The sequence below is a fragment of the Camelina sativa genome, chromosome 1, assembly GCF_000633955.1.
Source record: "Camelina sativa cultivar DH55 chromosome 1, Cs, whole genome shotgun sequence".
Classification (NCBI taxonomy): domain Eukaryota; kingdom Viridiplantae; phylum Streptophyta; class Magnoliopsida; order Brassicales; family Brassicaceae; genus Camelina; species Camelina sativa.
In genome coordinates this window covers 3,025,738-3,046,262 of record NC_025685.1, presented here as the reverse complement: position 1 = coordinate 3,046,262, position 20,525 = coordinate 3,025,738, and the positions used below count along the sequence as shown (strand labels likewise).

At 35.2% G+C, this 20,525-nt stretch overlaps 6 protein-coding genes across 8 annotated transcripts; 4 read left to right on the top strand and 2 right to left on the bottom strand.

The window, feature by feature from the left end:
- LOC104739914 (F-box protein At3g07870-like) lies at window positions 1,728-3,181 on the bottom strand. Its single transcript, XM_010460422.2, has one exon. It carries the CDS (start codon window positions 3,018-3,020, stop codon window positions 1,773-1,775), a length of 1,248 nt encoding a protein of 415 aa, XP_010458724.1. The 5' UTR covers window positions 3,021-3,181; the 3' UTR covers window positions 1,728-1,772.
- LOC104739705 (U11/U12 small nuclear ribonucleoprotein 25 kDa protein-like) lies at window positions 5,256-7,039 on the bottom strand. 3 transcript variants are annotated; one of them, XM_010460251.2, is made up of 5 exons: window positions 6,800-7,039; window positions 6,586-6,691; window positions 6,413-6,512; window positions 6,212-6,329; window positions 5,256-5,648 (listed from the first exon to the last, which is right to left on the bottom strand). In XM_010460251.2, exons 1-4 carry the CDS (start codon window positions 7,008-7,010, stop codon window positions 6,243-6,245), a joined length of 504 nt encoding a protein of 167 aa, XP_010458553.1. In that variant the 5' UTR covers window positions 7,011-7,039; the 3' UTR covers window positions 5,256-5,648; window positions 6,212-6,242. The 3 variants fall into 3 exon arrangements, with proteins under 3 accessions (XP_010458553.1, XP_010458624.1, XP_010458478.1); XM_010460322.2 differs by having other exon boundaries at window positions 6,216-6,329; XM_010460176.1 differs by lacking the exon at window positions 5,256-5,648 and having other exon boundaries at window positions 6,139-6,329.
- On the top strand, window positions 7,471-9,374 carry LOC104739617 (exopolygalacturonase clone GBGA483-like). The gene is made up of 4 exons (XM_010460078.1): window positions 7,471-7,788; window positions 7,867-8,175; window positions 8,261-8,776; window positions 8,901-9,374. The coding sequence occupies exons 1-4, from the start codon at window positions 7,543-7,545 to the stop codon at window positions 9,147-9,149; spliced, it is 1,320 nt and encodes a 439-aa protein (XP_010458380.1). The 5' UTR covers window positions 7,471-7,542; the 3' UTR covers window positions 9,150-9,374.
- LOC104739532 (exopolygalacturonase clone GBGA483-like) lies at window positions 11,276-13,100 on the top strand. Its single transcript, XM_010459959.2, has 4 exons — window positions 11,276-11,587; window positions 11,666-11,974; window positions 12,060-12,575; window positions 12,701-13,100. The coding sequence occupies exons 1-4, from the start codon at window positions 11,342-11,344 to the stop codon at window positions 12,947-12,949; spliced, it is 1,320 nt and encodes a 439-aa protein (XP_010458261.1). The 5' UTR covers window positions 11,276-11,341; the 3' UTR covers window positions 12,950-13,100.
- LOC104703791 (polygalacturonase-like) lies at window positions 15,204-17,153 on the top strand. The gene is made up of 4 exons (XM_019245039.1): window positions 15,204-15,342; window positions 15,511-15,816; window positions 15,902-16,420; window positions 16,689-17,153. The coding sequence occupies exons 2-4, from the start codon at window positions 15,604-15,606 to the stop codon at window positions 16,941-16,943; spliced, it is 987 nt and encodes a 328-aa protein (XP_019100584.1). The 5' UTR covers window positions 15,204-15,342; window positions 15,511-15,603; the 3' UTR covers window positions 16,944-17,153.
- Window positions 18,535-20,242, top strand: LOC104739461 (polygalacturonase-like). Its single transcript, XM_010459850.2, has 4 exons — window positions 18,535-18,709; window positions 18,812-19,117; window positions 19,230-19,748; window positions 19,893-20,242. The coding sequence occupies exons 1-4, from the start codon at window positions 18,599-18,601 to the stop codon at window positions 20,145-20,147; spliced, it is 1,191 nt and encodes a 396-aa protein (XP_010458152.1). The 5' UTR covers window positions 18,535-18,598; the 3' UTR covers window positions 20,148-20,242.

The following is a 20,525-nucleotide window of genomic DNA, read 5'->3' as shown; positions in this document are numbered from 1 at the left end:
AAAAAAAAAAAAAAAAAAAAAAAAAAAGCATAATTGCTATTTCTTCCACGCGCACCAGATGAGAGACAACAAGAGACGACGAGAGCCTCGAGCCACGACAAAAGACAAAAATTAAAAACACTAATGTTTTATGTTTTTCTCCTTTTTTTTTTTTTACTATAATATATCTCTCATTGGATAAAATCATTTGTTACTAATTATCGAGTTAGTCCTCTAATTTATTGATGATTGCAATAATTTGCATTTTTGATTTCAGCCGGTTTGATCCGGTTATTGATATTTGGGGGGACCCTAGCTATGGCGGACCTACGTAAGACAAACATGGCATATTGCTTCTTTCCAAATTTTTAAATAGAAAAAGATGAATTTTTTGCCTTCAAACTACTATTATTTAATCAAAACTTCATTTAATTGGGACCTTATTGGTTTCGTTCAGTTTTGTTTACAACCATGTGATTATGTCACTTTTGATTGTTTCAACTCCTATCATGACATTCATGAATACACTTATCTTATCCTTATTACATGTTCTCGCTACTTGGAGACATCTTAATAGTCATGTAGTTCTTTCCTCCTATACTCCGAAGTTCATGTACGCAATAATAGACAATGCATATATGCCTTTCCAAAGTCATATCATATGCTAGTTTATTTAGGACAACGTTTTCAGTTGGTTAGGTTAGGCAATCAAAGTCGTCTAAGTTATATACTGTTGTTTGTTACACATGATATATAGCAGAATTATAATAATTCCCAAATTAGTCAACATACATTAGGTTAGCAGCCATATCATAGGGTCGATAAAACACATCGAAATGAGTCAAAATCATGACATGAAAAAAGGATATAAAGCAGTTTTATAACAAAAATAATTAAATAAAGAGAAGACGATAACTATGAAGTTTTTTCACAGCAATATCTGTTTTATCTGTGTTTCTCTAACGTGAAAACTGAAAAGAATAATAATGTCAGTTTTGGAGTTGAACTATATGTATAGGTGAAGATATTGCACTTTGAATTCACATTTAAAACTGATATTTCATGATTTGGACGCAGCATAGCAAGCATACTCCAGACTCCAGAGGTGTCGGTAAGCAATAAAAACGGCCATTTGGCCACTTAGGGCCGTTCACAATGTAACTTGATAGACCCAAATATAACTACGTTCGTCATCACTCATCATGTACAAAAATGTTCATATTTCCGACACCACGAAAAATTGCATAGACGCCAATTTTTATTTTATGAAGTTGTTTAATTAAATATTTTTATTGTTTTAAATAAGATGTTTAGATCTTACGATGAATAGAGTTTTCATTTTATTTTTTCAGACGATAGGGAATCTTTTCACATGGGTTTAATCTTTAGATCGAAGATCACTATGGGTTTTCTATATATTTATATATACACAATTTTTTCTTTTTATAGTGAAAATTATATGATTTGCGAAAGCCTCTTTTTTTTTTCTATGATATATCTTTAAAGTTTGCTTTATCTAACTTTGTTTTCTTGTTATTAATTATTTAATTAGTTCTAAATAAATATATACTCCATATGCTAAGAGATTTCCCTTTTTTCTTCTTTGTATTGCTTGGTGGTCGAGCATGCATGGTAAAAAACAATATTAGCAAAAAATAAAGCGATACGCGATTAAACAATATCTAAAAGTTAAGAACCAAATTACCGGAAAAGTATATAAAATTATATTAAAATTTAACCAAAAGATCTAGAACTAATACTATAAATTATAGGCTTTTGATTAATTAGTTTTATCATAAATCAAACGGTGTATCAAACCAAGACAATGTTCCAACATGAACAACAGTGTGAAACCAATTAGGCAAACCATGGAAAAGAAGGTCTTTAAATTTACCCAATTTTGGATCATAAGCCACAAGAACCCTACTCTTATACTCCAACAAGATCTCTCCATTCTCCAACACACATAAAACCCGAACCACTTTACCATTATCAGTGTTCTTCCAAATCCACATGGGTCGGTCCAGATTCTGCTTTAGCCCCTTTGGCAAGTAAGTCCCAATGCTATACTCTTTTCCCCAAGATTCCTTAACTCCGTAACTCTTCATAACCCATATGTCCAATTTGCCGTAGTTACCATAAACGACCGCGCAAAGACGCCCTTTAAGATTCACTAGCCTATGGTTGGTCCGGTTTAGCCCACCGCAGTCCGGTTTAGGTATCTCTATAAACTCTTCATCTTCGAGATCAAATGATACGAACTTACGATCCGGCACGTGCCTGCGAGGCCTTGTCACAAAATGTAACCTCCCGTTGACCAAAGCCTCCGATGAACGCTTCATAAACTTATAACTAGGAGCTTTGCCTAAGCTTCTCCAAGACAAAGATTGATCTTTCCTTGAGGACAAGGTTAAGATCTGAACCTCTGATTGCTTGTACTGGATTCTACCCCGAGCTCTGTAAACACCGTTATTGCTACTACTAGTAGTACTACTACCTCTGAAGTAAACTATCTTCAACACTTTGTATTCTTTTGTCGTCTCATGGAATCCGAAACCGAACACGAGTTCTTGGTCGTGGTACTTGTTGGAACATTCGGGAAGCTCCAGGGAGTTTGTAGTGAAAGGATTGTAGAGGTAGAGTGAGTCGTTGTAGAGAGAATCAGATAAACAGAGCAAACCGTTACATGATCCCACCACGTTGAACTCGGGCATGGAAGATGCGAATCTTAAGGTGAATTTTTTGGTCTTGATGCGTTTCTCATCTTCTGATAAGTCGAGGAAGTGAAGGCCGTTGCGTATTGGGAAATCACAGTGAAGGAGAAGACATGGCTTTGTCGGGGAAGAAGAGACACGACCGTGGTCAGTCAAAAGGGATCTCCAAGATCTGCAAACGAACATAAGCCGAGCTATGGAGGAGATTGGTAGCCGAGAGAGTATGTCAGCTACAATATCTCCGGGAAGGGATTCTAGTAGTCCTCCTCCTCCTCCGTCTACATCATCGGTGATCTTTCTCCTCTTGAAACTCTTCTCAGAAGCCATGAGAATGAAGAGAACCAGAAGCAAGAGTTTGGTCTCGAGATGGAGAGAGAGAGAGAGAAGACGAAGATGATGGAGGAAAAAAGGAGGGTACGTTGAATAGGCATCACATAATAATAATTCTCTCGAGATTTTTTTTTTTTTTTTAGTTTTCTTTAGTTTTTTTAGGATCAAGTGAATGGAACAAGAAGTGATGATGATTGGAGAGATCTAGACCGTGGGATGAGATTAGAGTTTGCAGANGTGAAGGAGAAGACATGGCTTTGTCGGGGAAGAAGAGACACGACCGTGGTCAGTCAAAAGGGATCTCCAAGATCTGCAAACGAACATAAGCCGAGCTATGGAGGAGATTGGTAGCCGAGAGAGTATGTCAGCTACAATATCTCCGGGAAGGGATTCTAGTAGTCCTCCTCCTCCTCCGTCTACATCATCGGTGATCTTTCTCCTCTTGAAACTCTTCTCAGAAGCCATGAGAATGAAGAGAACCAGAAGCAAGAGTTTGGTCTCGAGATGGAGAGAGAGAGAGAGAAGACGAAGATGATGGAGGAAAAAAGGAGGGTACGTTGAATAGGCATCACATAATAATAATTCTCTCGAGATTTTTTTTTTTTTTTAGTTTTTTTTAGTTTTTTTAGGATCAAGGGAATGGAACAAGAAGTGATGATGATTGGAGAGATCTAGACCGTGGGATGAGATTAGAGTTTGCAGATTGTCAAAAAGAAGAGAATAAAGAAAATGAGAAAGAATACAAAAAAAAAAAGTGTGATGATGACAGAGCAACATTTAATTAAATAATTAGTTTTCTTTAAGACCATCATTTGGGAGAACACCCTTTGTGTTTTAAGTCTAAAAAAATTAGAAAAACGTGATTGGATGAGATTTTTTGGAAAAAAAGAAAATATTTCATTTATATTAATATGCAATTTAAATATTAATTTATAAATTTTTATAATTGTAATATGTTTAAAAATATTATATTAATTTATAAGTATACAATTGCTTTTATATAAGTATGTAATTTAAATATTAATTTATAAATTTTTATAATTATAATATGTTTAAAAATATTATATTATTAAATATAATGATCCTAAACATGTTCTTCCACTAACTAACTTGTTAACAAAAGATCTAAACTAATGATCTTATATAATTTTTATAATATATTTATTTTAAGAACACCCAAAACTGATACTCTAAAACTTTAATAATAAGAACAAAAAAAGAAGTTGCCAACTCATCAGCAAAAGTCCTCTCTTTCCTTTTTCTTTTTTTTTTTTTTTCTTTTTATCTAAGGTGTTTTTATATTGAATTGTTTTTTTTGGTCGTTAATATACAACTATGTTACCTTTTTGATTTATAAATTTGTATACTTTCAATTTTTTATTAGTATGTTTTTTTTTCTTGAGAAACAAAATGCCTTTTATTAATTAGAGTTGCATTTGTTCGTTTGTGGTATAGATCACATTAGACTTTTTTCCAGTTAATTTAATAAGACTTCTTCGTGGATTTTATGGAAGTTAATGGGTGAGATAACATTAGTTCAAATCCTTTGTTGAACTTTAAAAATTATTAAAGTGTGTGTCTATTTGTGTTGCTGGGTAACAGTCATAATTAGCGTGTAAAGATAAGTTAGATGAAAAGTTTGGATCAAGAGAATAAAAAGTAAAAAAAACTTAACAGAGTTTTATAACTACAAATTTTTCAGCTCATTGTAATTTTTTTTTTGTCTGTCTACAACTCTACATGACAACGAAATAAATGCAAATAGTAGTAGATTTGAATCCCTTATGTCCAATTTACCACTAAATATATATAATTAATAATCACTGACTCAAACCGATGCTATGAGTAAGTAAAAATAAAAGAAATGGTGGGTGGGGGCAGTTGTGCCGTGAGTGTTGGTTCTTCAAAAGTTAAAAGAAACATTTTAGTAAGAGGTGCACAAGTTTCCCACCGCTTGTAGGTTTTTTCCAAACGCTAAATATCAAGCTTAGGCTGTAATTATATGATTTAGCATCGAAGAAAAGACATTTTCGTAGGCCCATCTATGTTCAAATTCAAACATTACGCACTATGCATATATACTACCGTGCCCTTGTAATATATTAAGCTCTGTATCACCCACCAATAGCTGAGAACACGCATACGTCTGCATTGCGATTTGGACAAGAATAGTTGAATTGAGCTACCAAAAGCTTCTCAGCTGCAGACAAATCTCTGAAGTGAAAAGCAATGGAAATAAAATTATAGTAGCATTGAATGTTGAATCTACTGTCAGGTTCCTGTTTTATTAATAACGAAAACATAGCACCTTCTTTTTTTTTTTTTTTTTTTTTTTTTTTTNTTGCCACCAACAATTACAACTTAACCACAACGATTAGTTACACAGAGTTAAACACTGAACCAGAGGGAGTTCCTAAATCAACTCTAATAAAGATCGGGTCCCTCATGTGTTGATGGTATCACTACACCATGTAAGGTTCTCAAGATCAGCGTCTTTGTTGCCACTAGTTGATTGCTGCGTATTGTGATGCTGGTGAGTAAGGTGAGATTAACCACAGAATATGTTGGTTTTGATCTCAATTGTGCTGAGACGACGACTATATACAGTATGTCTACTCCACCAGCCTGGTCAAAAACCCACCCATTGTAATAGCACAAAAGTAACTATAAAAATAGTCTACACTAATGGAAAAGAAAAAAAAAAACAATTGACGTGTAGCACAGTGTATCAGAATACTACCAAAAAACAAGTAAGACGAAGAACAGCTTTCACTTGGCTAAGAGATAAGAAACCCTCAGAAATGGCCAAATATCTACAAAAATGGTTCCTCTAAAACCCCCATGGAAAGTTTCCAAGAGAGGGAGCCCCATTTTATCACCGTTCCAGATTACTAAAATATTCATCACAGGGAATCTTAACTTTGTTTGTTTCGAAAACATATCAGACCTAATGTCTCTCAAATCAATTGATCATTAGGGGAATAAATAAATAAATAAATAAACTCTAGTCGTTCTTGAAATGATTTCATCTCTTCTTTAGTGTCTTATTAGGATTCTTAATTCTTCTTAGCTCAAGGCGTTGAATGACATATAACCAAGTTGGGATCGGGAAACCTGGAAGCAAACCTACCAATGCTATCTAACATTCTAACATGTAAAACAAAGATGAGAGACTTAGTTTTAGTTACCAACATATAAAAAAAGGGTGGTTCAAGAAGTCTAGTGGAGTGAACGAAAAAGACGATGCTTCTTCCTCTTGGAGTGTCTCCCTCGACCCTTCTTCATCACATATGGCATGAAGGTCACCTGTGTTCATGATCAAACAAAACAAGATTAGCATACATATATGTCAATGCCCCAAAAGAGTTGAACAAAACTAACTCTAAAACCTGAGAATTGTTCCGGACTCCGACATCTTGAAGAAGAGCATTATCGTCAAGCAGCTTCTCATTATTGTACGAAAGACAAAAGTTTGACCATACATGCTTCCTGCATATTCCCAAATTAACAAGTTGTCTGTATTACGACGACAAGAGCTAAAAGGAGAAGGTTCAATATATACCAAGAAATGTGGCGATGACCCATGTTTGCTTGCTCCATTTCGTTAACTTTCTTCTTGATCAAAAGCTTCAGATCTTTCAAAGTAGCTGAATTCATGACGGCTACATCTGCCAAGGGTTAAGCAAACAAGTAAAGAAACCCATGTATTTTTTTTTTTTCACAATGCACACCACGTGTTCGATAAAATGCCAAAACCAAAGTATATAAATATATACCCAGTGAGGAGCCGTCGAGCTTGACGACGGAGAGACGCATAGCGCTTCCCTTTTCCAGACTGACAAGAGTGACGACATCGAAAAGTGTTGGGTTCCTCGGAACGTCGGCGAGAATCGGATCGGCAAGGAGACGAGACAGAACCGATTTAAGCTTCTCTCTCTTCTTCGTCTTGACGTCGTAATCTCCAACAACACTATCGCCCTTCTCCATTCCGTTATGTTTTTTTTTTTTAGGGTTTTGTCTTTGTCTCCTAAAATTAATGGGTTCTGTTTTTATTCATTTGTTCATCTCACACCAAGCCCACTAACCACTTCACGTTTAGGCCCAATACGAGATTCTCCCAAATCTATATAAAGTATATATATATATTTTTTTTACGCCACCTCTATTATTCTCTTTTTTTTTTTTGCAACACAGTCGAAATATAAAATAATCAAATTGTGTGACCCTAAATGGGGTACAAGTTTCGTCTATGTTACATTAATGACCTAATCCATGTATAGAAAGTCCATAAATAGAAAACGCACGGAGTCAAAAGGGATCAGCCACCACAATCCTCGGAAATATTTTTAGCTACGAAGGAGTTTGTGGTTTGCCATCTCCCTTTGCTCCTTATATAAAACGGACACTGAAATCTCAAAAAAAAAAACATCCACAAACAAAAAACAAAAAGAAAATAAGGAATAAAGAAAAAAAAGAAAAAAAAAACAAAATCCATTAAAAAAATTAAAAAAAAAAAATAATGGTGAGTTTTCGTACAACAAATAGATTGTTTTTTATTGTGCTAGTGGTTATGGTCACCGTATTAGCAGACGCGACACCACTTGCTGATAAAGCAAAAGATGCAGCTACGGCAGTTGGCGATAAAGCAAAAGATGCAGCTACATCACTAGACGCTAAAGTACCTGGAGCTGTACCTGGAGCTAAAGCAAGTTGCGATGTTAAAGTACTAGGAGCCAAAGGAGACGGGAAAACTGATGACTGTGCCGTACGTACCATATATTATATTATTATTCGATTTTGTATTTGTTACCAAATAATCTAACTCACATGGATTGATGTATAGGCATTTGCGACAGCATGGAAAGATGTGTGTGCAGCCGGGGGGACACTGATAGTGCCAAAAGGTGATTATTTGGTAGGGAGCTTAGAACTCAAAGGTCCATGCAAAGGTCCAGTCACTTTGGAATTAAATGGCAATCTAAAGGCTCCAGCTACGGTCGCGGCAACTAAACCTCACGCTGGATGGATTGAAATTGATAATGTTTGTGATTTCACGTTAAAGGGGAACAATGCTATTCTTGATGGTCAAGGTGCCCTCGCTTGGAAGGTTAATGACTGCGCCAAAACTGGCAAATGCAACTCTCTCCCCATCGTAAGCACATTCAATTTTTATGTACATTTTAGAAGTTTATGTTCATCAAATATATAACTTGTTACGTTTATGGGTTTTGTAACAGAACATCCGATTAACGGGTCTAACAAACTCGAAAATTATGGGCATTACATCCACAAACAGCAAACTTTTCCACATGAACATCATCAACTGCAAGAACTTAACTCTTGAGAATATTGGCATTGATGCACCTGCAGAGAGTCTCAACACCGATGGTATCCACATCGGAAGGTCCAACGGTGTTAACTTAATAGGGGCAAAGATTAGAACTGGAGATGATTGTGTTTCCATTGGAGATGGTACCGAAAATCTCATTATTGAGAACGTCGAATGTGGACCAGGACATGGTATTTCCATTGGAAGTCTTGGATTATACCCTAATGAGCAACCAGTGAGAGGAGTCACCGTGAGGAAATGCCTTATCAAGAACACTGACAATGGAGTTCGCATCAAGACATGGCCTGGATCTCCCCCTGGTATTGCCTCCAACATTCTTTTCGAAGATATCACAATGGACAATGTTAGCACCCCCGTTCTCATCGACCAAGAGTATTGTCCTCACGGAAAATGCAAAGCTGGGGTACGTAACCTAATCAAATCAATTAATACACAAACTATCTATTTAAATTTGATAATTTTTTAAATAAAATATTATGTATTGCGCAAAAATTTATTTTTCATCTTTTCAATTAATATGCATGAAGGTACCATCTCAAGTAAAGTTGTCGGACGTGACCATCAAAAACATTAAGGGCACATCAGCAACAAAGGTGGCTGTGAAACTAATGTGCAGCAAAGGATGTCCTTGCACCAATATTTCTCTTGCTGACATCAACTTGGTCCACAATGGTAAAGAAGGACCAGCTGTCTCGGCATGTTCCAACATTAAGCCTATTCTCAGCGGAAAGTTGGTTCCAGAAGCTTGCACTGAAGTCGCTAAACCGGGTCCTTAAATTAAAGTCGCTTGTCCACTATACATCCATCCAATATGGTGATCAGTTAGGGTGCGATGAAAAAGTTTTGTAATATTTTTTATTTTACAAATAAATAATAGTCCTTCAATCTTGATGTTTATTAGTTGAAGAGTGACTCGTGATTATATAGTAATGTTTTTGGGAATTTTGTCAAAAATGCGACATTGCAGATTATTTTCCAAAAACGTCACATTCTCGAACCTTTTTTTTTGTCAACAACTATAAAGTGTTAGCTCAAATGAGCCAACTAGAAGGAATATTGTTTACATAAGTAGTGAATTACGTTAATGTGCGAACTCTTCGTGCCAAATTATTTGTTTTGATATTAGCTCTACGAGGAACTAAGGACACAGAAATGGAAAAGAAACCCCCTTTTCAATCTTGTTCTCCTCCATATATGCTGAGAAAATTGGCCACTCGTGAGGTGAAGATACCATCTTCACCAAGTTGGAGCAGTCGGTAAGGAAGAACACTACGTCTTGGACACATGCGCGTAACATGTATTTTATTGTCCAAATTGGTGCTTCCACCTTGGTATGTACACAACAAAGACTTATTCATAGATTGGCTGCTCCCATAGATGGGGAACCACCATTTGGTGACAAGCAGAACCACCTTGTACCAGCAAACTTGTTGCTCTCCTTCAAAGAACCATACAAAAAAAAATGATGGACAGATAAATGGGTTCCTGAGAAGCAGGAAGGGACAAAATTTAAAATCCACCTTCCGTCGAAACATGAGGCTCACACAAAGAATTTGTTTGCGCTAATTGCCATGTTTTTGCCTCTTCTTCCGCTGATCTCGGAACCTAAAAAATATCATCTGCAGGGTTTGCATATAATCTATCATTTTGAATCTTCCAAATATATCACATTATCCAAGAAAAAGCAACTAAATAACATCATTTGGACAAACTACAAGAAAAGATGTCTAGATTCGCATTTTGAACCCTTTTTTAATTGTCACAATTTTAAAATATTTCCATAACAACATGAAACAATGGAAAAAAAAATAAAATTTATGTGAGAAGTACCTAATTAGTGGACAAATGCAATGATTGTTAATAATTTAATGGATACAAGTCACTAAAAAAGATTTCAGTTTAATGTTAAAATTATTGTTTCCATCACCGAGTAAAACTGTTGGTGGAATTACAAGTTCATAAGCCTCATAGATGTAGTCTTAAGAAACTTTTGAAGCCATAATTTTGATTTTTGGACAACAATTCTGAAATGGACAATGGATCACATTATGTGGACATACACATAAATTATAGAAAAAAATGATTTCCACCGGTATAGGTCTGCTCTGGATATCTCGTCATTTGACAAAGTCTAGGGGAATTCAATTTTTAAAAAATTGCATAAAATATGCTTTTCATTAAAGTAAAGCCAAAGAAACCATCATATTTGTATGTGAGTAAAACCAAAGCAACCATCATATTTACAGTGAATTATGGAAATTCATTTTGGCATTTTATCAATTTTCTCTTATTTTTTTGTGATTCACAATATCTTACGAGAGTGTTTGAATTTATATTTCAATAAATAATAATTTATTTGAAGTCTTGGTTTTTTTTGTCTTTTCTTTAAATATTAAATAGTTTTATCATGTTCATTTTTTTCTTCTAAAACGTAGATATGATTTTTATTAAAATAAAAAATATATACCACAAATATATTGCCTAACTGAATCTCATTAAGAATTAATAAGTATGGAGATATTGTAATTGCTTCTGCTCAAATTACAGATTTAATTATTTTTTATAGCATCAATAAGTATTAACTAGTTAAATGATTAGGTACTTTTTATAGCGAGAAAAACTAAAATATATTATTTATTTATAAAAGAACCATTATTATGATCTTCTAAATGGTGTACAAGTTTCGCCAAGGAAAACAATATTTACTTAATTCATATAAATAAGTCCATAAATAGAAAACACACCAAATCAAATGGGATTAACCTTTTTGAATGAATAATTCTTCTACGTTTAGGCACAATTCTCGGGTATATTTTTAGCTAGAAATATTTTTGTGGTCATCAACCTCCCTTTGCCCCTTCTATAAATCGAACTTTGTAATACAAAACATCAATAAACACAACATAAAAACAAAAAACAAAAATAAAAATAATAAAAAATAAATAAATAAAAAAAGAAAGAATAAAGAATGGTGGGTTTTCGTAGAGCAAGCGTAATGTTTTTTGTAGTGCTAGTGGTTATGGCCACCACAGTAGCAAACGGTACATCACTTGGCGATAAAGCAAAAGATGCAGCTACGACAGTTGGTGATAAAGCAAAAGATGCCGCTACATCACTAGGTGCTAAAGTACCTGGAGCTGTACCTGGAGCTAAAGCAAGTTGCGATGTTAAAGTACTAGGAGCCAAAGGAGACGGGAAAACTGATGATTGTGCCGTACGTACCATATATTGTATTATTATTCGATTTTGTATTTGTTACCAAAGAATCTAACTCACATGAATTGATGTATAGGCATTTGCGACAGCATGGAAAGATGTGTGTGCAGCAGGGGGGACACTCATAGTGCCAAAAGGTGATTATTTGGTAGGGAGCTTAGAATTAAAAGGTCCATGCAAAGGTCCAGTCACTTTGGAATTAAATGGCAATCTAAAGGCTCCAGCAACAGTCGCGGCAACTAAACCTCACGCGGGATGGATTGAAATTGATAATGTTTGTGATTTCACGTTAAAGGGGAACAATGTTATTCTTGATGGTCAAGGTGCCCTCGCTTGGAAGGTCAATGACTGCGCCAAAACTGGCAAATGCAACTCTCTCCCCATCGTAAGCACATTCAAATTTTATTTACATTTTAGAAGTTTATGTTCATCAAATGTATAACTTGTTACATTTATGGGTTTTGTAACAGAACATCCGATTAACGGGTCTAACAAACTCGAAAATTATGGGCATTACATCAACAAACAGCAAACTTTTCCACATGAACATCATCAACTGCAAGAACTTAACTCTTGAGAATATTGGCATTGATGCACCTGCAGAGAGTCTCAACACTGATGGTATCCACATCGGAAGGTCCAACGGTGTTAACTTAATAGGGGCAAAGATTAGAACTGGAGATGATTGTGTTTCCATTGGAGATGGTACTGAAAATCTCATTATTGAGAACGTCGAATGTGGACCAGGACATGGTATTTCCATTGGAAGTCTTGGTTTATACCCTAATGAGCAACCAGTGAGAGGAGTCACCGTGAGGAAATGCCTTATCAAGAACACTGACAATGGAGTTCGCATCAAGACATGGCCTGGATCTCCCCCTGGTATTGCCTCCAACATTATTTTCGAAGATATCACAATGGACAATGTTAGCACCCCTGTTCTCATCGACCAAGAGTATTGTCCACATGGAAAATGCAAAGCTGGGGTACGTAACCTAATCAAATCAATTAATACACAAACTATCTACTTACATTTGATAATTTTTTTAAATAAAATATTATGTATTGTGCAAAAATTTAATTTTCATCTCTTCAATTAATATGCATGAAGGTACCATCTCAAGTAAAGTTGTCGGACGTGATCATCAAGAATATTAAGGGCACATCAGCAACAAAGGTGGCTGTGAAACTAATGTGCAGTAAAGGATGTCCTTGCACCAATATTTCCCTTGCTGACATCAACTTGGTCCACAATGGTAAAGAAGGACCAGCTGTCTCGGCATGTTCTAACATTAAGCCTATTCTCAGTGGAAAGTTAGTTCCAGAAGCTTGCACTGAAGTTGCTAAACCAGGTCCTTAAATTATAGTCGTTTGTCCACCATACATCCATCCAATCTGGTGATCAGTTAGGGTGCGAAGAAAAAGTGTTGCAATATTTTGATGATACTTTTTAACGTGTAAGTAATATATATATATATATGGATATTAATAGATAATAATAATCCATTGAAGGTAGGAGTTTATCCTCTGAAGAGTGGCTCATGATTGGATAATATTTTTTTGTGATTCGTAATATACGAGTATTTGTATTTATATTTAAAAAATAATAATAACTTTGAAATCTTAAGGTTTTGTCATTTAAGATTCACATCTTTTCTTCTTCTAAAATTTAGATATAATTTTCATAAAATATAATATATAACAGAAAATTGCTACAAAAATCTCATCTCATTTTTCTTTAAAAGTTCAGTTAGTAGTAATTAATATGGGAGTTATTGTAATCAGTTTTTATCATTACAGTTTTAAATTATCAAGCCAAGTTCTTAAAAGCTAAGATATACACATAAACGAAACATACATATTGATAAGTAAGAAGTGTTCCTAACAACAACGTTAATCTCACAAAAAGAAGAAGAAATTTACATACAACCATATGAAATAATAAGTTTAGGGAAAGATAAAGATCTATATATGTGTCCCCTTGAGAGGGTGGCAGTGTCACCGCCTCATGGGGTACGCCTATTTTTGTTATTCTTCTTGCAACGTCTTTCAGAGTACAAAAACTTTAGTTCTCTATTTTCGTAGCCTTTAAAATTTAAGTAATTAAGAGAAATAATCTACCAAATATGAATAATAGCTTCAAATATTTTGGTAAATTTGGCTTGTATAAGTGCATGCATGTTGATCCAACAAAGAAAGTATGAAGGAACCAAATTGATACAAAAATAACATGAACTTCTCCAATCTTCACCTTCTAAGAAAAAAAAGATGATATATCTTTAATCAAGTGGTTACAACACCACCTACACGACCGACCAAATTATGGAAGTTCGACTAAACTAAATCACATTATCTTACATAGTAAAATAACATAAACTTCTTTATTTTTTAACCAAAACATTTGGGCTATGTCCATCGTTCAAACATCGATCTCACATGTGGGTTATTCATCAATCATCACCCAACCCCTCAAAGAAGATTAGTCTTTAATCCATTTATCTCGACCATGTCCATTATAAGACTAATTCATATGAAATCAATATAATTAGTTTTGGACCGTGTCAATTTCAAGTTATGTCGTTTGAAAACTTTTTGAGTCGGGTTGAGAGTTGAGCCAACATATATTTGGTTTGATATCATGTTAAATTATACGGATTTTTCTAACACACATAAATAAATTGATTCATATATGATCTTATGTATTGCTCAAAGTCTCATATCATTTCTATTATGTATGTGATATTCATCACATAGTAGTTCTACATGCATAATTTTTAATGTTTTTTTTGTATTTTAATATTATTCATAGAAATCAAATATCTAGAACTTCAGCTTTCTTCAGTCATATGAGTGTCATATCATTCGATGCTATATGTCCAAATTAATGAAATATGCCTCTTTTCCTCTTCCATTCCAAAAGTTAATGATTCATTCATAATTGTCCATACTTATTTGTAAAAACCATCACTAATTAAAGTTGAACGTTTTCGTCTTTATAGAGATGTTGTGATGAAGGGGAAGGGTTGAGCTCTAAAGGAGAAAATCACATAAGATCGATGCAGTCATGTAAACATTAAAAAAAGTTTAAATAAAATCAACATTGTTCAGGAAGCTAATTGTGTAACAAATTGCTTTGTTTATAAGTTTTGTTTTATTAAAAGTTTTTGTCTCTATAAGATCTAACAAAGTGTTTCTCTTTTCCAACGAAACAAGGTTATAAACAAATATTATGATGTGCCTTTTGTGTGAGTGATATTTTTGAAAAAATTGCCAGCTAGAAAAATACTTCAATATAAAAAGTAAATTTTCATACGTTAATTTCGATTGCAGTGAATAATAAGAAAACTAGAAATTAAAATGATCAAATCATCAAAACATGACATTTAAAATGAAAAAAAAAAATAATAAAAAACCGAAAATAAAAGGAACAAAAAAATCCGAGGTAAAAAAACATGTGACGTGTGTAATTCAAAGGCCCGCAACTTGTTGTGCGTTCAAACAACCTAAAAAACGAGAAGTAGAGAGTAAAATGGTGCTAACATCTCTCTTTCAAGGCATTATATATAAAGCAGCAGACGGTTAGTAAAAATCTCAGAAAAAAAAAAAAACACAAAACAAAAAAACTAAAGATATATATATATATATATATATATAAAAAGTTAAAAACATTAAAAAAAAAAAAAGGGTTCATATATCGGAATTTCTACAATTTTCGTTCTATGTCTGGTGGGATTTTCAGCCAATGCACATGAGGTATTTAACATTAATTCTCCTCCAGGTTCTGATATTACTCAGGTTAGTTCCATAATTGCGTTTCATATCTTGCTCCCAAGCAATCTATAGAACGGTTACATTATCAAAACCCTGTTTATTATTTCACTTACACATTAACAAATTAGGGTTTCATTGCGCGATACACAGGCACTTTTAAAAGCATTCACAGCGGCATGCCAATGTACGACACCGAGCAGGGTGGTGATCCCAAAAGGAGAGTTCAAGCTTTGTGAGATCATTATGACAGGTCCATGCAAAGCTCCAGTCGAGATCACCTTGCTAGGCACTCTTCTTGCTGACGGAAGTAACATCCACGGAAAGGATAAATGGGTCGTCTTCCGCAAAATTAATGGGTTTAAGTTGAACGGAGGTGGAACCTTCGACGGTGAAGGTAGCGCAGCTTGGAGGGTCAATAACTGTCACAAGACTAGCAATTGCAAGAAACTTCCCATCGTAGGTGTTTCATACATATATGCTACTATGATATTGCTAAGCCCTGAATTACATAAAGTAATGTAATTTACTGTTGCGCATGCAGAGTCTGAGATTTGATTTCGTGACGAACGCTGAGATAAGAGACATATCCTCAGTGGATTCCAAGAACTTCCACGTCAACGTGATCGGCGCCATGAACATGACCTTTGACAACGTCAAGATCTTGGCTCCAGCAGAGAGCCCTAACACCGACGGGATCCACTTGGGAAGAAGTGACGGAGTTAGCATCATCAACTCTAGGATCTCCACCGGAGATGACTGTATCTCCGTCGGGGACGGGATGGTGAATCTTCTCGTGAAGAATGTCGTGTGCGGTCCTGGACACGGTATCAGTATTGGAAGCCTTGGAAGGTACCCACACGAGCAGAACGTTAGGGGCATTAGGGTCATCAACTGCACCGTACAAGAGACTGACAACGGCCTCAGAATCAAGACTTGGCCCACCGCGGCTTGCTCCATCGTCGCCTCCGGTATTCATTTTGAGGACATCATCCTTAAAAACGTTAGCAACCCAATCCTCATCGACCAGGAGTACTGTCCTTGGAACCAGTGCAATAAGCAAGTACGTCTCTTATCATAATATCATTAATATTGAATCATATAGCTATAGACTAGAGTCCCACTTTAGCCACCATATGACTATATATCATTTTTAAAATTGGAGAAAGGGATTGAATTCCATAAACTATATTTCCCAACTATATTTCCGTGCTAGCCAGTGTGGTAATTCTAACTGACAAACCTTACAATTAGTCTGTGCTTTGGATTTATCCTCTTCTAAAACAAGTATATGATTATAATTCCCAACGTGTGTTGTATATAACTCGCAGAAATCTTCATCCATTAAGCTGGTAGACGTAAGCTTCACCAATATTAGAGGGACATCAGCAAACAAGGATGCAGTGAAGCTATTGTGCAGTAAAGGTTATCCGTGTGAGAACGTTGTGGTTGGAAACATTAATATTGAGTACACTGGACGCGATGGTCCAGCCACTTTCATGTGCTCAAATGTAAAGCCTAAGCTTGTGGGAATTCAGAACCCAAAGGCTTGTGACACCCCACCAGTATTGACCCAACCTAAGTAAAATATAGAAATCTCACAACATATATTAATTTAGGAATTTCACATCCAATTTTCTTCAGTCTTATGTTTTTTTTTCCAAAGTCACAAAGACGTTTAAAAAGCTGTAAAAGATTTTCTTTAACTTTTCTTGTTTGATGCCAACGCATATTTATAATGTGTGTGTGCATATAGAGATGTAATAAGACTAAAAGATTCAATATATCTTTTTGCATATGAATTTCTTTTAAAATCCTAATATTTCGGCATAGTAAAATAGAAGATGCACCGTTAATTATGTCATACTAATATATATATATATATACATTAATAAATATTCGTAAATTATTTAGAACATTACCAGCTTTTTTTGTTGGTCAAAACTTTTTGACATTCATAAAGTAAAACAATTTGCAATATTCTGGATTATAAGAATAAACTTATGGTTTTGCAAAAAAAAAAATCAAAACAAAACAAAAAAATATAATTGACAGTTTTTATCCAGTTACACACACTGACACACACACGTACGTGTAATTCAAGTGCTGTATCGATTTGAAGATACTTTGAGATTTACGTGTTGTTGGACCATTCGTTTATTCGTGTTACAAAAAGGTAGTCTGACACAACGAACTAAAAAGAACGAATGCCTCTGAAAAAACGGTTTCAAAGCTCGAGTGTACGTCGGACATGTGACGGCGACGATAAAAAGTAACCGTAGAAATACGACCTGGTGATAGTCGAAGTACAATAAAACCTTAAATTGGGAACTTCCCCCCAAAATCTAGCAACCATTGTTGTTGTACTTTTTTTACTTGATGCCTTGAAACGCATCACACATGATGGCACGTGCTGACGTGCCGTGCATGTATGTACATGTGGGTTTACATGCACAAAATAGATGGTTATATTGTGTACAAGTGACAAGTCCGTACATCAGTACATGAACATAATATTTCAGCATGCTTTTTAACCAAAAAAAAGGTACATATATGATATATTCAGCATGCTTCTGATTCAATTAAAAAATTATTTTATTTGGCAAAACATTATATTATTTTGATTTTCAATGTATAAAATTAAGTAAAAATATGCATACATAACTTAAGTTTTTTCTATGAAATTATGTGTTATTAGAAATGGATGCCCTATGAAATCTTCAGAGTTTAAAACGATATAAATATAAAACTTCTATACATGTAAATACGGTTCGGAGGGTACACAAGTTAAACAAAGGGTTACAAAATAATGATTAGATATTTTAACATTTTTATAAGAAATAGTTGAATAGTCTTTACATTGTCCTTACCAAAACTATAAACGTGGCCACATTTAGAAAATTTTATACTTTATATAGAAATTTTGTTTTTATATAGAAATTTTGTTTTTGAAAATTTGAAGCTTTATATAGAAATTCAAATTCAATTGTATACATTTTGGTTTTCATCGTTTAATTAGTCCAAGATACAAAATTAGACATCAGAATTCCTGAAAACATGGGTCAAACAACCTAAAAAACTAGAGGTGGTGAGAAAAATTCGAAAATAGAGTTTAGCAACTCTCTCTACCCAATACACTATATAAATGTAAACATGAGATTAATCAAATTACAGCAAACACAATAAAACAATAAATAGTAATTTTAGTAATTTTTTTTTATAATTTTTTTTTTGGTAAACGATGGGTGCATACTTTGGAGTTTCTACAGTTTTTATTATCTGTTTGTTGGGAATTTCAGCCAATGCTGAGGTATTCACCATTGGTTCATCGTCAGGTTCTGATATTACTCAGGTTAGTTCCCTTTCTTGCTTTCCAAGCAATCTACAAAACCAAAGTTTTTCTTTTTTTGGGGGATTAACTCGTTAATTGGGGTTTCACTGCGCTGATATGCAGGCACTTCTGAAAGCATTCACAGCGGCATGCCAATCTCCCTCACCAAGCAAAGTGGTGATCCCAAAAGGAGAGTTCAAGCTTGGTGAGATCGAGATGAAGGGTCCATGCAAAGCTCCAATCGAGGTCACCATTCAAGGTACCGTCAAAGCTGACGGTAACGCTATCCAAGGAAAGGATAAATGGGTCGTCTTCGGCAACATCAATGGGTTTAAGTTGAACGGAGGTGGAGCCTTCGATGGTGAAGGTAATGCATCTTGGAGGGTCAATAACTGTCACAAGACCTTCCAGTGCAAGAAACTTCCCATCGTATGTGCTTCTGTCTTTAACACCCCCTTTTGAGATTTTCAAATTATTATTAATTACCAAGTTATCATGTGCTTTTGCCTTACTGATGTTATTTGTTCTGTTTTTTTTACAGAGTATAAGGTTTGATTTCGTGTTGAACTCTGAGATCAAAGACATATCCTCAATTGATGCCAAGAACTTTCACATCAACGTCCTGGGAGCAAAGAACATGACCATGAATAACATCAAGATCATCGCTCCAGAAGATAGTCCCAACACTGATGGGATCCATTTGGGAAGAAGTGACGGAGTCAAGATCCTTAACTCTTTCATCTCCACCGGAGACGATTGCATCTCCGTCGGAGATGGGATGAAGAACCTTCACGTCGAGAAAGTTACATGCGGCCCGGGACACGGAATTAGTGTCGGAAGCCTTGGAAGGTACGGACACGAGCAAGATGTTAGCGGCATTAGGATCATCAACTGTACCCTCCAACAGACTGACAACGGACTAAGGATCAAGACATGGCCTTCTGCAGCTTGTTCCACCACCGCCTCCGATATCCATTTCCAGGATATCATTGTCAAGAACGTCAGCAACCCAATCCTCATTGACCAAGAGTACTGCCCTTGGAACCAGTGCAACAAGCAAGTATGTATCTTCATCATAAATTTTGGATAGATCTCTATGTAGCTAGTACCTATTTTATGGTGAATTAGTGTCGGTTTCGACTGATCAGAAATTTTATCCAATGCATGATTCTGATTTTTTAAATGTTGGTTTTGTGATTTTCAGAAACCATCAACGATTAAGTTGGTGAACATAAGCTTCAAGAATATCAGAGGAACATCAGGGAACAAGGACGCGGTGAAGCTACTTTGCAGCAAGGGATATCCGTGCCAGAACGTCGAGATTGGAAACGTTGATATCAAATACACTGGAGCGGATGGTCCAGCCACTTTCCAGTGCTCAAACGTCAGCCCCAAGCTTTTGGGAACTCAGAACCCTAAAGCTTGCAGTGCTCCCGTGACCAAGGCACGCAACATGTAGAAGCTCGAATTATTTTACACCCATTCAATTTAATATTTTTATCTCTATGGTCTATGATGTATGCTCTCATTTTATTTAACTCGAGAATATGAATACATCATTTTGCCCAATTTGACCAATACAAAAAAATATATATTTTTTTTGTATGCTCTGTTGAAAGTTATAAATTGGTCAGTACTAAAATGTCCCATTAATTATCTATGGTTCGGCTAAATGACAAGCCGGATCATTGGTGTCGAGATTCCAATGATGTTAAAAAGCCAATTTAAATTTTGGTGTTAAAAAGCCAATTTAAATTTTGGTGTGTAAGTGACCCTTCCGTTCCGTTGTGGTTTAGGTTTACGACGGGTTAGTGTTGACTTGGCTCCTAAGTTTTTC

Excerpts from the sequence above, each read along its gene's own strand:
- LOC104739914 (XM_010460422.2), bottom strand. The coding sequence starts at position 3,020 with ATGGCTTCTGAGAAGAGTTTCAAGAGGAGAAAGATCACCGATGATGTA.
- LOC104739705 (XM_010460251.2), bottom strand. The coding sequence starts at position 7,010 with ATGGAGAAGGGCGATAGTGTTGTTGGAGATTACGACGTCAAGACGAAG. Across the intron at positions 6,692-6,799 it reads GCTCGACGGCTCCTCACTGG|ATGTAGCCGTCATGAATTCA; the intron begins GTATATATTTAT and ends AACCCTTGGCAG. Across the intron at positions 6,513-6,585 it reads GGTCATCGCCACATTTCTTG|GAAGCATGTATGGTCAAACT; the intron begins GTATATATTGAA and ends GGGAATATGCAG.
- LOC104739617 (XM_010460078.1), top strand. The coding sequence starts at position 7,543 with ATGGTGAGTTTTCGTACAACAAATAGATTGTTTTTTATTGTGCTAGTG. Across the intron at positions 7,789-7,866 it reads GGAAAACTGATGACTGTGCC|GCATTTGCGACAGCATGGAA; the intron begins GTACGTACCATA and ends ATTGATGTATAG. Across the intron at positions 8,777-8,900 it reads ACGGAAAATGCAAAGCTGGG|GTACCATCTCAAGTAAAGTT; the intron begins GTACGTAACCTA and ends ATATGCATGAAG.
- LOC104739532 (XM_010459959.2), top strand. The coding sequence starts at position 11,342 with ATGGTGGGTTTTCGTAGAGCAAGCGTAATGTTTTTTGTAGTGCTAGTG. Across the intron at positions 11,975-12,059 it reads AATGCAACTCTCTCCCCATC|AACATCCGATTAACGGGTCT; the intron begins GTAAGCACATTC and ends GTTTTGTAACAG. Across the intron at positions 12,576-12,700 it reads ATGGAAAATGCAAAGCTGGG|GTACCATCTCAAGTAAAGTT; the intron begins GTACGTAACCTA and ends ATATGCATGAAG.
- LOC104703791 (XM_019245039.1), top strand. The coding sequence starts at position 15,604 with ATGACAGGTCCATGCAAAGCTCCAGTCGAGATCACCTTGCTAGGCACT. Across the intron at positions 15,817-15,901 it reads ATTGCAAGAAACTTCCCATC|AGTCTGAGATTTGATTTCGT; the intron begins GTAGGTGTTTCA and ends TTGCGCATGCAG. Across the intron at positions 16,421-16,688 it reads GGAACCAGTGCAATAAGCAA|AAATCTTCATCCATTAAGCT; the intron begins GTACGTCTCTTA and ends TATAACTCGCAG.
- LOC104739461 (XM_010459850.2), top strand. The coding sequence starts at position 18,599 with ATGGGTGCATACTTTGGAGTTTCTACAGTTTTTATTATCTGTTTGTTG. Across the intron at positions 18,710-18,811 it reads CAGGTTCTGATATTACTCAG|GCACTTCTGAAAGCATTCAC; the intron begins GTTAGTTCCCTT and ends GCTGATATGCAG. Across the intron at positions 19,118-19,229 it reads AGTGCAAGAAACTTCCCATC|AGTATAAGGTTTGATTTCGT; the intron begins GTATGTGCTTCT and ends TTTTTTTTACAG.